The following is a 15,622-nucleotide window of genomic DNA, read 5'->3' on the forward strand; positions in this document are numbered from 1 at the left end:
TGTGGCTTAAGACCTTTATACGTTCCCAGTATGTCGGATGTGGGTCACACCTGCTTGAAATATTTATTAGATTACGCTGCATGTTTGTGAAAGTACTCTGATGTTCTATCATAAAGAGTAACAGACAGTTATTTTTGTTTATGCTGAGAAAGTGATATCTTACGTGCAAGATCAGGATTTTCTTCTCTGTAACACACTGTAATAGAGCTAATTGCAACAAGACTTTTATCCTTCCTTATGAAGCAAGGCAGTGCTTAGAGGCAGGATACCAGATGTGATAGATGGACTGATTTACTGTGCCTAATTCTGTTTCTACAATAGAAACAGCCTTTGTGTTCTACAAGCTGAATGTTGATTATGGCTGTTCAGGCAAAAGGATTCTAATGCACGATTCTTTTTCTGTGTCTTCTCTTTAAACCTGAATTTTATCTTGTGTGTGGATAACTGAGTCTGCTGAGCAGCTGGTAACATAAATTACTGTTTATTTCAGCAAAAATTTCCTATCTTCAGCAGTTTAGGAGAAGATTAATGTTAGGGAAGAGATATATTTTTATACCCTTTAAGATGACAGAGTAGCCAGTATTCTGTGACCAGTCAATTTGCTCCAGAATAGCAAGGGTCAGGCATCTGTATTGTGACATAGTTCAGTAACAAGTACTTACCTTTCTGCTTGAGTATATCGGTTTCGTCAGCTCTTCCTTTCATGTTTTTTGGGAAGTGGAAAACCTTCAGGTTTTTAATGAGCCTGAAAGTCACGATAAATTGTAGAATCAGATGAGAGCTCCCACAGAGAATGAAAATAAATCACTTACGTGCAAATGACACTTTCATCATTGAGTACAATGAAGCAAGTTGTAATTGTCCCATAAATGAGCAGCATTCTACATAAATATGTAAATAAGTAACTGTGTGTAGAGTGTTAACTTAGGTGTTTCTTTTGCATAGACTGTGTGATCACAAGTCTGCTTGGGTTTTTGGTGGCAGTAGCCATCATTTGGGATTACTTGATTGTATAGTAGAGCACCTAGTGAGAGCATCAGTATTTCCAGCTGCACTGCTGGGAGCTAATGGGATTTTGTGCTCTCTCAGCTTACAGCTGACTTGAGGTGGGGGTTCTTCACCAAGAGGGTTCTCATATCATCTCAGGGTATGGTATGGAGAAATGTTTTTGCCCATGTTTGGTAGCTCTATGACCGTACAGTATTTTTAGAATAGCTTCTCTGAGAAGAATTCCAATGCAATTCAGAGAAAACCCTCTTCAAGATGCCACGAGTGGCCCTGGGGACTAATTGGCCTGCTGGCTAACCCCTCTGACTAGCCAGCATAGCCAGGAGGCAGGAGGACGGCCTGCAGGCTGTGTGCCTGAGGGGCCTGCTGGGCAGCCTGCGAGAGCACTGAGTCACTGCACCCTGGGCACAGGCCCACGGAGGCTGGTGCCTTATGGATCATTCTGCTGATGGTGTTGCCTTCCTGGCCATCTTTTCTGGCATGGGATTTCCCCATAGCTGTCCTACAATGGAGCTGACTGGGTTTTTCTTGTAAAGACAGTTCTGGGTCTGAGACTTGCATAATTTATTCTTAATGACCATGTGGTATCATGATAACTAGAGTTAAATTGTATATGCTTATTAAAATGTTTTTGAAATAGAAACTTGCTTTTAAAATCAACATAAAACTTTGAGTAGGTGTGCTCTGATGATGCTTTTTTTGTATTGTTTACATTAATACGACTTGAAGTGCTTATCTGAAGTTTGCATGTTTAGGCAAGCGTGCTTATTTGAAACAAACCAAAACACCACAATGTCCTGACAAACACCACAGAGCATCCACACTTGCTGGTGTGCTAAGTCAAATGTGAGAGATCAAAATGAGGTGCTATAGATTTTAACTTGTGTTTTCCCAGCGTGCAGCATGATCCTCACCTGAGTCAGGGGAATAGTTAAAGTGCAAGAGGAGACTTTAGTGTTATGTCTTTCCATTTTGGGAGCCAGCACTCAGCTTTCAGGACAACAGCTCCGATCTTGAAGACACAGGCTCTCCTTCCAGAAGAGCACGTGTAGCTGAGGGTTGATTTCCTATGGGATTATTATATAAAGGCATACATTTATTGCTACAGTAGATTCTGTTCTCAAGTACATAAGCATGGGAATTTTTTTTTTTAATATTTCATTGACGAAGCTTATCTTGTTTCTTTCTCTAAATGGTTTTCTGAGATAGGCGCGTGGTAAATCACTTTATTGTACTACGTGGTGATTCTGTTTGAAATGTCTTGCCTCTGGTATGTTTGACCTTCATTTGCTCGATTGTTTTTACTGAGTTCATTAAATTGATACCAAAATTTGCTTGAAAGTGCCAGTAGTGTGTAAAATACTTTTATTTTTAATTGCAGTCTATGATGTTTTGCCTTTAAATAAATATATTTGGAAAAAGCTGATTTTATTAACTGACTATCTAGTTCCAGGAGAAAGAATGGAGAGGTTTTGTTTGCCTTCAGTGAGATTAGTGTTACATTTATTATGACCATATAAACAATCTTGATTCCTTGCCAATAATCCCTAGCATCATAAATATGAACATTTCCTAATGAAGCATTATTTTTCCATCTTACTGTTTTAAAGTGGTTTGTTTGACCTCTAGTGTTAAGCTATGAAATTGCACCCCATTGACACAAAAATACCTTTTATTTCAGAAAAGCCGGTCTCCCCCAAATCAGGTACATTGAAGAGTCCACCTAAAGGCTTTGATACATCTGCAATCAACAAAAGTTATTACAATGTGGTGAGTGAACCTTTCTTCTCCTTGTGAGCATATATAGTAGAACCTCATTTAATTAAATGCTCTTGTCACTATAATGAAATTAAGCCTCGTCAGAACACTACTGTTGAAACCGGATAGGAATTTTAGTGAGTTCTCACACAAACAAGATCATTTCAGTTTAATGAAATATCATGCATATGGATTCTAAGCATGATTCAAAATTGTAGTCTAAAGTAAGTGAATAATATGCGTTACTGTAATGTATTCTGCTCATTTGACTTGCTTGGCTAGTTGTTAATTTCATTTCTCTCACCTTAATATGCAGTCGCTCTTCTCCAGCCACTATAAATTAATGGAATTCTGATGTATGAAAATGATTAAGAATATTTTGTTCTTTTGTTGAACAAGACGTTGAACATCTGGAATGATTTACCTTCTTTGTATTCATGCTTATACATCGACTTGGTTATTAACTTCCAGAACCTCTCCCTTATAACTGACGAATTGATTTCATGGCAGAATTTGCATAGCTAGAAAATATGGATCGCCTTTAATACGCACCCAGGGGTTCTGTAGTTGAGTATTCGTACCTCTTTAATAGATAATAAACATGAAATTTAATCTTTAAACCTGATGTAACCATTTTGTGAAACCTTTGTTTACTAACAGGAGATACTTTAGGAAGCAAAAACTGTATGATGCTTTTTGTTAACCACTGCTCCCTGCTGGTGTACGAAGAAAGCACAAGCATTCTTTCCTTTTTCTTTGAACCACTGTCTTTGGTTTTCTTTTCTCTTCATCTTATTTGTCAAGGTTAGAAGGACCATCAACATCATTTCATGCTTTCATCTTTTGTGATTGTGGCCTGGATAACGTGAGCCACCTGGAGAATGGAGCAGCTTTGCATATAGGCCCCTATCTGAAAATATTGAAGCACCCTCCTGCTCCTCCCCACTCACTTGCATGATGCATCTGTCAACAGCCATAATTGCATGGTAAATGATGGGCTCTGATGCTTTGGCTGTTGCGTTCCACACCTGCTAGTTTTGATGAAAATGATTGACGAAGGCACATATCTTCGAATAGCAGAAGTAATGCTCTCATTGTACTACATGCAGCAACAAAATACCAGATTGCTTCCCTTTTTACTTTTTCCCTGTGTATCTTCATAGTCCATTTCACTGTTTTTTTTTTTTGAAGTTGCTGTAGTGTGATGGTTGTTTCTCTTTAATTGCTGTTTTGATGTTAAAACCTATGGTTTTTTTCCCTACAAGTAAACTGGAATGAATGCACAAATACAGCAAAGATAAGGTTTAATTGTTTCAGTGGGTAAAAGAGTGCCTCTTACTTCAATTGAATATATGTCCATTATGACATTTTAGTCAAAATAAATTGACATTTTATTTTTTTTTTAAGCCTAAAGAGGGCTGCTAAATCTTAAGGTTTCTCTGATAGGTCCACATATTACATAAAGTCATAATAAATATACATAACGTAATAATAAAATGTCATGTGTTAAATCAGGGTTTAGTTAAAGCTCCTGTTTGACTGTGTCCAAAACGAGTTAAATATTATGTTTGCCTACTTGAGTTAATAATTTAGGCCAGTTTCAGGGGTAACAGTGTACCTCATTAAAAATAAAGTAAATGTTTGAAAGCAAATGGCTAAAACCATAGTTAAGGAGACTAAGTTACAAAAGGCCATACAGTTTTGAAGTAATGTCTTTGTTTTCTTTTTATAATTGTTTCCTGAATAACATATTGCCATTATCACAAAAATTTGAGTTATTATTCGCTTTAGGAAGCAGCTAGCCATAGCTACATTCTACAGCTGTCTTTCTTCCTGTTGTAAATGATATGTAGTGACATTGGTGACATCACACACTCAGAACCAGGCTATTTTTCACCTTGATCAGGTGCATTCATCTGATGGGATAAGTTTCCTTCTGTTTTGACTGCTAGCTGTTTATTAACTAATGAGGGTCTGTCGTGTCCTGAGGGGGAAAACAGACTTATCCATAATAATAATAAAGATGGTAAATTAAAGCATTGGCCCTAGAATATTGTTCTTAAGTCTGTCAGCAGTGAATTAGATAATTGTTTTGTTTTACCTTTTTCCGCACTGTAACAAATACCTCCAATTTTTAATCTCCTTATCATTTTTATCCTTATTATTTTTGTTTAAAGAATGAGAGGCTGTGCTATAGCATGCACTTTGTTTCCAAGAGGTAAGACTTTATTGCTGTTCTTAAAACTTAAATTAGGATAGATAGCATTTACATTTTCTTGAAAAATTCTAAGTGCTTACTATGGCAATATAACCCAAATAATTATTTTTAAGTCATTACTATGTAGTGATTTTTATAGGTAGATGAATATTCGAACAGTTTAAACTGTGAATTGAGTTTTTGTTCTGTTTTGCTGCGTAAGCTGCAACTCCTGCTTTATATAGCTGGTCATTGCTACAGATATGGTTCTTCCCTACGATAAACATTTCATCATCAATCCACATGAAACCCATACTAAGGGTCAAAAAAGAGTAGCTCCTAAAGAACTGTAGATGAAAGAACATAGTCTGAGTTAGAGTAAGCATTAAAAACTGTGTTGCTGTCAGTTGACAGCCAAGCATGTTCTGGGACTGGCATGCTGGGATTCCTTGCTACCGTTGAGTTGTGACTGTATTCCTTCATACATACTGAGACCCTGTAAACCTCATGATTATTTGTTGCTATCTTTCCTAGGGAAGGATTTGTGCTGCAGGTAGCACCTGTGAGTGTGTTGGTCAGCCTGAGGAAAAGAATCAAAGGACAGTTTAGAGGAAACTCAGGAAGTGGTAGGAGGGGCTTTGCTAATCTCCCCTTCTGGGAAAACAACTGCATAGGCTCAGGAAAGTGCTTAAAATGAAGATGAGACTGCTTTCTTCTGTTCTTCATCTCCGTGTAAACGTGTTTATGGATTTGCAGAACTCCAGCTGAAGTTCGTAACGCAGATCATGATGGTCTCTGTGCTTTATTAGTGGTGCCTTGCAGTTGGGGTTGCTTGAAAGTATGGGATACGTTTGGTTTATTGTTACACTTTGCCTAGCTGGAGATTGTGGGTTAGTGGAGTGACTGTGCTGCAGCATCTTCTCCATTTGTTGGTACAAGTCTGAACAGGGTATAATATGAAGCAGACTCGTTGGGAGTGTTTCCAACTTGACCATGTAGAAGTAATTCAGTAGCCTGCCGCTGAAAAAGTGATCACATTATTGCGTGTTATTCCCACAGTACAGAATGGGTTATGTTTTATTTTTTCTTGTTGATTCCTTGAGATCTTAAAACTTGGCATCCCACATAAAATTATCTTGGCTTAGAAGATAATTGTGTGGAGTCTAAGCAGCTTTTCTAAAAGCTGGTAAAGAAATGGACGGCATTCTCTCCGGTATGAGTATTTTGATAAGTGATTGGAAAACAACTGTGCCTTTTGAGGCCCTGCTTTTCAAGTTGGAGCAAGTATTTGTATTTATCAAAGTTCATGGATGTTTGAGAGGGCACTGGAGATAATGGGATGCTTTTATGGTGCTTTACGCTGCTCCTCTTGAGACCTCTTTTAGGGAATATAGTCTGAGTTTCATGATCCAGGAACATTAGACATTGACTGCTTTTGCTGAACATGTGATACTCCACTTGAATGCTTTACTGCTTGCATAAAATGAGAATGTGCTGCAGGATCATGCCCAAGTGTCGCCTTTTTCTCCTCTGTTGGAAGGTGATCAGCTTTGTGCAGGTCATTTAAATCCATTTTTGGGTGGTAGCTTTCCCCTTAGGGAAATGACTGAGGTTTTGTGTGACAGAATTGTTAACCAAGCTTGAATTTTCCATGCCTTGTGATTGAGAGAGCTTGTGCTCTGTGAGCTCAGTTTTCTGTGCCTGCCATTCATCAGTGTTACGGATTGTAAAAGCTGCCACTTCAATGCTGCTCTTTTGGTACCCAGACTTATCTGTGCAAATGTTGTGGTGGAGCTGTGGAAACAAGGTCTTCGAGGTCTCATGGGGTCTTGCAGCAGCCAGAACACGCGGAAAACGGGAAAGGGAAGAAAGGTGATTATCAGAGTTTACAGGCAAGATGTGGATATGAGGAATATAAGGGTGCTCTGGTGCCAGAATACGGAATTACAATACGGAGCACTTAGTGCTTCAAAGCATAGCCAAGGATTTTATCCTTGTTGCTTCGTCATGAGGTTGGTAAGTCAAGCTGGAAGGATGCAGAACTTTACAGAACGGATGTTTTAGAGTGATGTGAGCAAGACTGTTCTCTTTCAAAACATATTCGATTAGAAGTATGTTGTATGGAAAAAAAGAAAATAGGCTGAATGTACTTTGAGAGATGTTTAAAGCTGTGTTTATGTCTGAACTATTGTGCAGAATAATGTAAAGCAGTATAAGGGTACCTACTTCAAAACCTGTACAAAGTATTGTTTTATTTAGTTTTTTTTTTTTCCAATTAACTTATCTGGATGATGCTTTTACTGAAGTTTTCCCATTTTTTTTCCCTTCATCCTTTACATCTTTTTCCTCCAACTACTTCTACATATTCCAGAGAGCCTTCAAATAAAAAATCCTAGTGAGCACAGGAAAATAATTGAGCTGTTAGACATGAAACTAGTTTTATTTCAGCCTTCTCAGAAAGCTGTTTGTAGCAAAGGGTGGCAAATACTCTGAGAAAATGGAGCACAGTCCTTCAATGTCTCTGCAAACTTGTTGATCTTTTTGTCTTTTCATGTTTTCTGAAAATGTTCAGTGTTTCACCAAGTTGCTGTTTTCTTGTCCTTGGCTTGGTCTCCTTTTCCCAACTAATGACTTTAGCAGGAAGATTTTTGTTGGAAAGGCTGTATTTGAAAACACTGATCTTGCATTTGGCTTTGAACCATATGGATCACAAGTACTTTTATGCTCTCATGTTAACAGCTGACTTCTTTTGTATTATATTTGTTCTAGAAAGCAAGTTTTAATTTATTTTATGATCAATGGATGTGTATTTTTCTCTTGTTTTTCTTTTACTGCTTAGACCAGAGAAGACTAAAAAGATTTTGATTCTTTTTTTTTTTGAGTAATTTTTGCTCCTGCGTTGTATTTCATGCTGTAGATTCCTATTTAATAGCTACAGCTTTCCTTGTGACATTTTTCTGTCATCATGTTTAGCAGAGAATGGAGACATTTTAATCTTCAGCTCAGGATTCAGATTTCCAAGAAAAGAATGAACTCAAAAGTGGTCTCTCTCTTTCTCCAAATGAATAGAACCATTCAAGGAATAAGCAGAATCAATGACACCAATGAAAGGAACAGTGAATTCTTCATTGACATACTGAACTATTTAAAGTTATTTCATCAGGTTTGCGTTTAGGAATGAATGGCTTTTTTTATTTCCTAAGAAAGAGTATTGACTACAACACTGAATAATGCACTCAATTACAGTCGTTACTATAAATGAGATATTGCTGTAGGCCTGGCAAATATGGCATGTAGCAAAAAAGAGGCTTGTGGTGTGGCTTATCAGCAATAATTTTCAAAAAGTTTTCAAAGCTTACTGTGTTTTATGTGTGGCATTTAATTCTGATGAATCTCCTGCTAGATCACTCGCTTTTTGAAGGCAAAAAATAATTTGTGTGCTAGAAGCACTGTAGATTTTGACATGGTTCTCTTAAAGCAAGCTCCTTAGAGATGACCCATTAAAATGCTTTCTTGTACATAATTGGGAGTATTCCAGTGTTTGATTCATGTTCATCCAAAAAGCAAGTGTATACTGTACATATATATATATTTTTTAATTTCCTTGTGGTACTGTATTTTACTGCTCTCTTGATGGAAGCTTGAGCATCCTCATTTAAAAAGATCCTTGCAACAATACTAATCATATTGCAAAGTGAAGTCGTCGGTTATTTGATATTTATAAATCTGACCTTTTAGCGAGAACAGCGCATCTGAATAAGCAAACTCTTTGCTGTAACTCAGACTGAGAAAACAAGTCGTTGTTTGTTTCTCTTAAAACTTCTAATGTGCTTTGCCATTTTCTGATCTGTGACCATTCTGAAGTGCACAGGAGGAATAATTACTCCTAGCTCTGGAAGGACGCACTCTCTTTACAGTAAAAGTTAGTTAGCATAATGTAATTATTGTTAGCACTCCTGGTGTGTGGCTGAGGGGTAGCTTGTGTGGTTGTGTATGTTTTTTCTCTTTGAGTTCTGTGAGTATATAGTACTTAATGCTTTTCTGCTGATGCTAAATGTCTTAATATAAGAGCGTTCTTTTAAATTTTCCCAGTGCTAAATAAATACGTTTTAAGACTGGTATTTGTTTGAATGTTTTTGAAAAATACCCATTAGCCATTGTCATTTATTGTAGGTGCTACAAAATATATTAGAAACAGAAAATGAATATTCTAAGGAGCTACAGACAATGCTTTCAAACTACCTGCGACCATTACAAGCCAGTGAAAAGTATGTGAGTTTGTTTTAGCTTTTAAAATAAGGCTGCAGACCACTTGGGTACTGGGGAGGGATTATGTCATTAAAACTTTAGTTCTAGTGTTAATGTGCATTTTCTTGTGTGGACTGAGATCCTTGAGGCAGGGGTTTCTGTCTCAAGTTCCTGTCATTCTTCTTGCTTGCTGACTTGGACAGGTTGCTTCTGGCTCCTGATCAAAGAATCAGTAAGCATTTTTTTTAATGTTCTAGATTTTCTTAAAGAACAAATACTCGATAACTACAAACATAAACATGTTTTGTTTTACCTTGGCAACAGGTTAAACTCAACAAACACTTCATACTTAATGGGAAATCTGGAAGAAATAAGTTCTTTCCAGCAGATGCTTGTACAGTCTTTAGAAGAATGCACCAAGTAAGTACTTTGCATACCGGATGGTGTAGAATTCTAACAAGCAAATATTTTATTATTACTTAATTTGTTGTGTAAGTTAACGTTTGAGATAAAATTTTGTATCTCTCATTGTAATGGTATTTGCTACAGAAAAAAAAAAAAAAAGTAATAGATGTGTAGATAATCATTCTTTGCTGGTACAGGTAAATATTGACCCTGGGATGCAAATGCAGAGGTAGGAATTTTAAAATAGTTAGGAAAGAATTTATATATTTCCATAATGCAGTTATGTGCTAGCAAGGAGGTGATAAAAAGTGTGTTTTTTATTGTTAGAGGCAGGATTTTTTAGGTCTCTTCTTAAGAGTGTAAGAAAATGAAGGTAGCTTATGCTGTGATGGAACAGTGGAGGCGAGGGGGGAAGTGAGTTGGATGAAGGACTCCATGAAAAGAATTTTGGTCGATACATTTTTGTCCCAATCAATGGAGGTCATCAGCATTTGCTGGGATATGTATATAGAATAGACAGAAAGAATAATCTGAAAAAAAAAAAATAAAAATCAGTCTTAATGCCTGTACTGTATTATCTAAGAATCATGAAGCAGAAAGGAAAAGTGGCATGAAGAATGGAAACATCTCTTTTCCTTCTATGGGTTAGATGAGTTGTAGCAGGATGTTTTTCACTATTCCTGCAGTGAAGGTGTAAGAAAGATGGATATCACATTTGTGTTTTCCCAGGTTTCTGCTGTTGAAACTCCGCAGAAAGTGTAGTTCCTCTTCTTAATCTTGCTTGAATCCTTTTCCTTGCTTGTGTTCTGGTTTTGTCTGACCACATGATGAGCTACTGTGACTGCTAATCCAAATTTGCTAATTTCCTGCCAAGTCAGTCATTTAAATTGCTACTAAAGGCTGAGACAAGTTTTAGTCTGTGCAGGGGAAATACTGGAAGCACTTGGCTGCGAGTAGGAGTGAATGTCTTGGACGGAGGAGAAAATACCTATCTTGGCAGCACTGATTGTACTCCGTGTATTTTATTTTGACTTCTTCCTCCTCTGTTTCTCTAAGCTGATCTGTGTTAAGAGGAAGCTTTGACAAAGAGTTAATTGTGTCTCCTCTAGACGTTAATTTCTGTCTGGGCACGTTGCTGACTTTGGATCTCACGTCCTCCTACCATCTGGCTTCTCTCCCTCTCTTCTTTCTCTAGACAGCTTATACTGGAGAGAATGGAAAGGAGCTAATGATTTAGCAGTGGAAGGGAGGCATTCTCAAAATGATCTTTCTTCCATGCTGCATTTGAGTAAAAAGGGTATTCTTTTTGGCAAGTTCAACTCAAACACATAGCTGACCAAGTCGCAAAGCCCTGAGGATGACTGTATGCCCACGTGCTTAGATATTTTGTTGTCTTTTCTCTTATCATTTCACTTCCTATTGTTGAATTATTTTTTACTATTATCTTGCTTCTATAAATCACAAGTTAAGAAAATGAGCAGCTTGTCGTCTTCCAAAACTTTTGATTAAAGTGCTTTTAAGAAAAATACTGCCTTCAAACAAATATTAATGCTAGCTTCATTTTAACTTGATATGTAGATTAATGCTTTATCTTCAAGCTTAAAGCAATGTTTTAGAGTTCTTTCTGTGATTTAAATATTAGCACACTCTTTCATAATGTCCTTTGTTTTTCTCCTGGGTAAGTGAAATATTACCATGTAATAAATTAGGAAACATAATGGATCATAGTAGGTGGGCAGAGGAAGTGATGCTTCAGGATTACTGGAGGGTTACTACAAATGTTTTTAATTATTTTCTTTTTATAAATACGCTGATCATGCCAAGTTATATTTTCAGTTCAATTTTCATCATAGCGTATCAACTTGAGCATCCAACTTCCTCCTGTTTTGAATCTAATCCATCATAATTCTTGTAATGTAGAAGAGTGCTTGCCCTGCTGCCCTGTTTTTTGTCATTTTGCCATGTTTTTTTGGCTGGTAAACCTGTTCTCTAAACTCCCAGGCTGAAAATAGATTTATCATTTTATTTTATTTTTGGCAGGGAACTTACAGTGCCATCATTCAGGCACTTCAAGTTGCAGCATCCGGTGTGTTGTTCTGTTTATTTTTTTTTATCTTAAACTTGTCAGAGTGACCAAACACAGATGTTCTGCCACTTGTTGTGTTGCCAGTCAACACAGCTCAACAAATTCTTGCCCTTGTGCTTGTGAGTTTGAATGTGAGTTGGGTTCTGAACTCTGCTTGCATCTATTTGTTGTTTTAGTTCTCTTTAATAAATCCTTGAATGTGGAACTTCCTGGTGCTATTTTTCTTTTTGCCTGCACCTTGTTGACTTCTTCTCATCTTCATGTTGCTAAACATTGGTTGCTTTCACAACACTTCATGCTGTAGTGGGTTTTTTTGGTGTATTTGGGGGAGAGAGGCATTTGGATACAATCAGATTCTGATTGTGTGTCCCACTTCCTTCCTACCCTGCCTGATTTTTCCAAATCTGAAAGCTTTGCTGGTGCATTGCTGAAGGTTTGTCCTCTTTGAACTCGTCCAGGTTGGCTTCACTGCAATGCAGCTGCTGTGCTCCTGTGCACTGCTCAATCTGTTGCAGTCTTGGGAGTTTTTCTGTCTGGCTGCCTGAATGCTAGGGACCGTGTAGCAGATGCTTTGAGGTTACGTCTGCTTTTGCAGTTTCTTTTTATTGTTTAGCAAACAAAAACAGTGTATTAAATGAGTCTAACTAGCATTGAATGAGAATCTTCTGACTGATCGCTTCTTTTCAAGTGTGCTTAGTTTTGATGGATGTCAAAGCACAGCAATGGCCAAGACAGAGAGGTGCTGCTGGAGTCTTCAGCTTGCAGAGAAGGATTTATGATGGCAAAACAGAGTAAGAGTGCCCCAGTCTCTTGAAGAAGGAGTGGTCCATTGTTCTAAAGCTCTTTGCAGATCTGTGATCCAGTATCAAATCTGAGGAGTGTCTCAATGAACGAATCTCATTTTGATTATATCTGGGCTGATCCAAGTGATCTCTACACTGCAGTGCTGCTCTTTAGATGTTTTTGGAGCAAGTGGTTGATCAGATATCTCTTGCTGGAAAAAAAAAACCTCATCCATTCAACTAGGAGTACAAGCTGTCAGTCTGTGGCTGCAGTTCTTAGGACAGGTGTGCCAAAATCAGCCAGAGTGCCTATGTATTATCTTCTCTGTAGCAAACTAAAGTCCCAGCTGCTTTTTATGTAGCAACGTATCTTCCTGCACCATCACACCCATAGTGGGGTTTTGCCTTCTGTTTCCCTCACATCCTCACTCTTGCTCATCACAGCTATGTTTTTCACCTTGTTCTGGGGTGGTCCTGGAATGGTGGGGATTAAAAACAGGGAATGGGGTGGAGGGGAAGGGTCTAGTTGTGAGCAAGAGAATGCTTCTCTGTAACCCAGGACTAATGGGTGTTTCAGAATTGATTCTGAGTGTTTGTCTGTCATGTCTGTTAAAGGCTCGTTCTGGTACCTCCTCTTGCTTTTGGTTATTGTGACTATCAATAAATAAGGCTATCTATGTTAAGTGAACTTGAACACGTTACCTTCAGCTTGTGTGAAGCAAACATGCAACTTCACTGATGTTAGAGAAGTAAGGTAAATATGTAATGAAAGGTATGACACTGAAGAGAGCACTGAAAAGTAGATTGATTACAAATTGAATAGTGTTTCAATTTCTGAAAATAATAGCTTGGGAGACTGTGAAAGTTTTCCTTATTTCAGCAACCCTGTTCGTGTCATCTCCCCAGGCTTTGCAGTTGTTTCACATTCCTTTCACAAACTGCACCTTTGAAGTTATTAGCTGCCTTCATCATTTAATCATCTTGGTAGACCTTCACTTGTTTTCAGTCTTGCACTTGTAACAAATGAAGTTACCATTGATGCTCAAGGCCTTACATAGAGATGGGAAGAGAGACAGGAAATTTCTTGTGGAAGGAGATGGAGAGGAATAGAAAATGCTGCCGAGATAATACACAGAATTGTAAGGATTGGAAGGGAACTCAGGAGACCATCGAGTCCAATCCCTGCTAAAACAGACTCCCTAAATTCCTTAATGGTTAGTCTCCAGTTTGTGACAGGCTATGTAATTGTATGTGCAGGGACAGTGCATGACAGTCTTCTGGTAACCTTACAACAAGGTGAGATTTAGAGTTGTAATCTCATCCTAGCAAAAAAGAAAGCTTACAGGCAGCATGAGATGCTGATTACATTATCTGTATTTCTTTAAATTTGCCTTTGTTAACCTTGTTATAATTTGTCTGGATTCATCAGTTTACAACAACCTTTACTGTGGTGTTGTAAAGGTCAACAATGCAAAAAATAAGATAAACTTCAGAATACACAGGATATAATTCTGTAGTGTTGCTGTTTCTCTGTTGGCTGCCAATCAAGCTTCAGTCCAGGTATGATCACTGATCATGAGAAGTCATTGTCTTTCTTACTGCTCTCAAATTATTTTGCTATAGGAACCCACTTTAAATCTGGGGAACAGAGCTGGTAGCTATCAGATATAGCAACAAAAAATGGTAATTACTCAGTAATTTAGATGCTGTTGTACAACAGTTGTGCCTGTATAGGCCGTGTTAATGTTCTCTAATCCTGTAAATGAAATTAAACATGTCCTTGGCTTTCTTATAACTGAAGCTTTTTTCGTTCTTTTAATATATCTACATGTATATATGTGTGCCTGTATTATGTATACTGTTATGCTTACAATTCCTTTTTAGTTGAGGTATTAAATAAGAGAATATTTAGATGCCAACATCAGAATAAATTATAAAACTATGCTCTTTATTGAATTGGAACACATAATTACCAGAAGGTTTGTATGATTTGGTGACAGGCATTAAATTGTTGTTTTTCTGGCAATTAAAAGAAATGGAGATAATTTATTAATTATTCTTGTAAAATTAATAGAACACTCAATTAGTGTATGTAGTTGAAAAGTTGAAGGGAATGAGTGGCCACCCCCTCGTGAAGTCTGTTGATTATCTTAATTCAGCAAAGAATATGTAGTATGAAGTTACAGTGCATGTGCAGCATGTGAGAGAGAATAATACCGATCTTTCTGCTAAAAGAACAGCAGGCTGAGGAGACACAAATGTCTGCTTGATGTGAGAGGCCGTAATTCACTTCCCACCACTCCCCTCCCTCTCCCCCAGGCAATACAGTATGAAGAGACCATTTTTACCATTTTTAGCAGTTGTTCATGGGGGCCTCTTACTATTTAATGCTGAGCTGTATTCCCTGTGTGTGTCTACAGAGTCTGAGATTCTCACTGCTTCTATTGCTTGAAGAATGTATTGTTAGCTCATGCTTAGATTTATTGAAGGAGACTGACTGCTGGAAGGGAAATCCTGCAAGGATGGCTGTATGAATAGCATCTCTCAGTTTACTGAGGAATGCTCCTGGTTTCCCCCAAATGCCTGCAGAAGCTGCTGCCCTGTTAATGTCAAAATTAAAATTTTATTTCAAGAGAAATAGTTAAAAAATATGGGCCCTGGCTTTTGATGTAAGGAGCACCTTACATCAAAACAGTGTGATCAAAATGCAGCTAGCATGGTGTGCTAATGGGGAATTCAGTCATCATTTTCTGGATGTCTTCAAGTGAATGGTGTTATTGGATAAGGTTTCCCTTGTCTCACATCTGAACATCTCCACAGTCAATTTTGATTTTTCAGTGACTTGGTCTTCCTTTGCTGTACAAAGGGAGTAGACAGCATCTCTCCTCAGAAGGAAAACACTTTGTTGATATTTAGAAACATTACGAAGATATTAAGAACAATGAGATCTTTGATTTTGAAATGAAAAACAATATTCTACCTGAGAGAGTTGTCTGAACTAATGTCAGCATGAAACCACCAAACTGTGCTAATGGTAGTCTGTTGGGTGTTTGCTGAGGACTCATCTAGCTTCGGAGCAATGTGAAATATTGGATTTAAGAGTAGTTAAATTGATAAAACAACAGCGAAAATTCCTGT

The 15,622-nt window shown here is 37.7% G+C and overlaps 1 protein-coding gene across 2 annotated transcripts in view; it reads left to right on the top strand.

Moving 5' to 3' along the window:
- ARHGEF7 (Rho guanine nucleotide exchange factor 7) overlaps positions 1–15,622 on the top strand; it is a 68,982-nt gene that overhangs the window by 10,526 nt on the left and 42,834 nt on the right. For both annotated transcript variants that reach the window (XM_010728590.3, XM_019610088.1), the window contains 3 exons: positions 2,690–2,778; positions 9,137–9,231; positions 9,536–9,631. In XM_010728590.3, the coding sequence (XP_010726892.1) occupies positions 2,690–2,778; positions 9,137–9,231; positions 9,536–9,631 (280 nt within the window). The remainder of the gene's footprint in view (positions 1–2,689; positions 2,779–9,136; positions 9,232–9,535; positions 9,632–15,622) is intronic.

The sequence above is a fragment of the Meleagris gallopavo genome, chromosome 1, assembly GCF_000146605.3.
Source record: "Meleagris gallopavo isolate NT-WF06-2002-E0010 breed Aviagen turkey brand Nicholas breeding stock chromosome 1, Turkey_5.1, whole genome shotgun sequence".
Taxonomy (NCBI): Eukaryota; Metazoa; Chordata; class Aves; order Galliformes; family Phasianidae; genus Meleagris; species Meleagris gallopavo.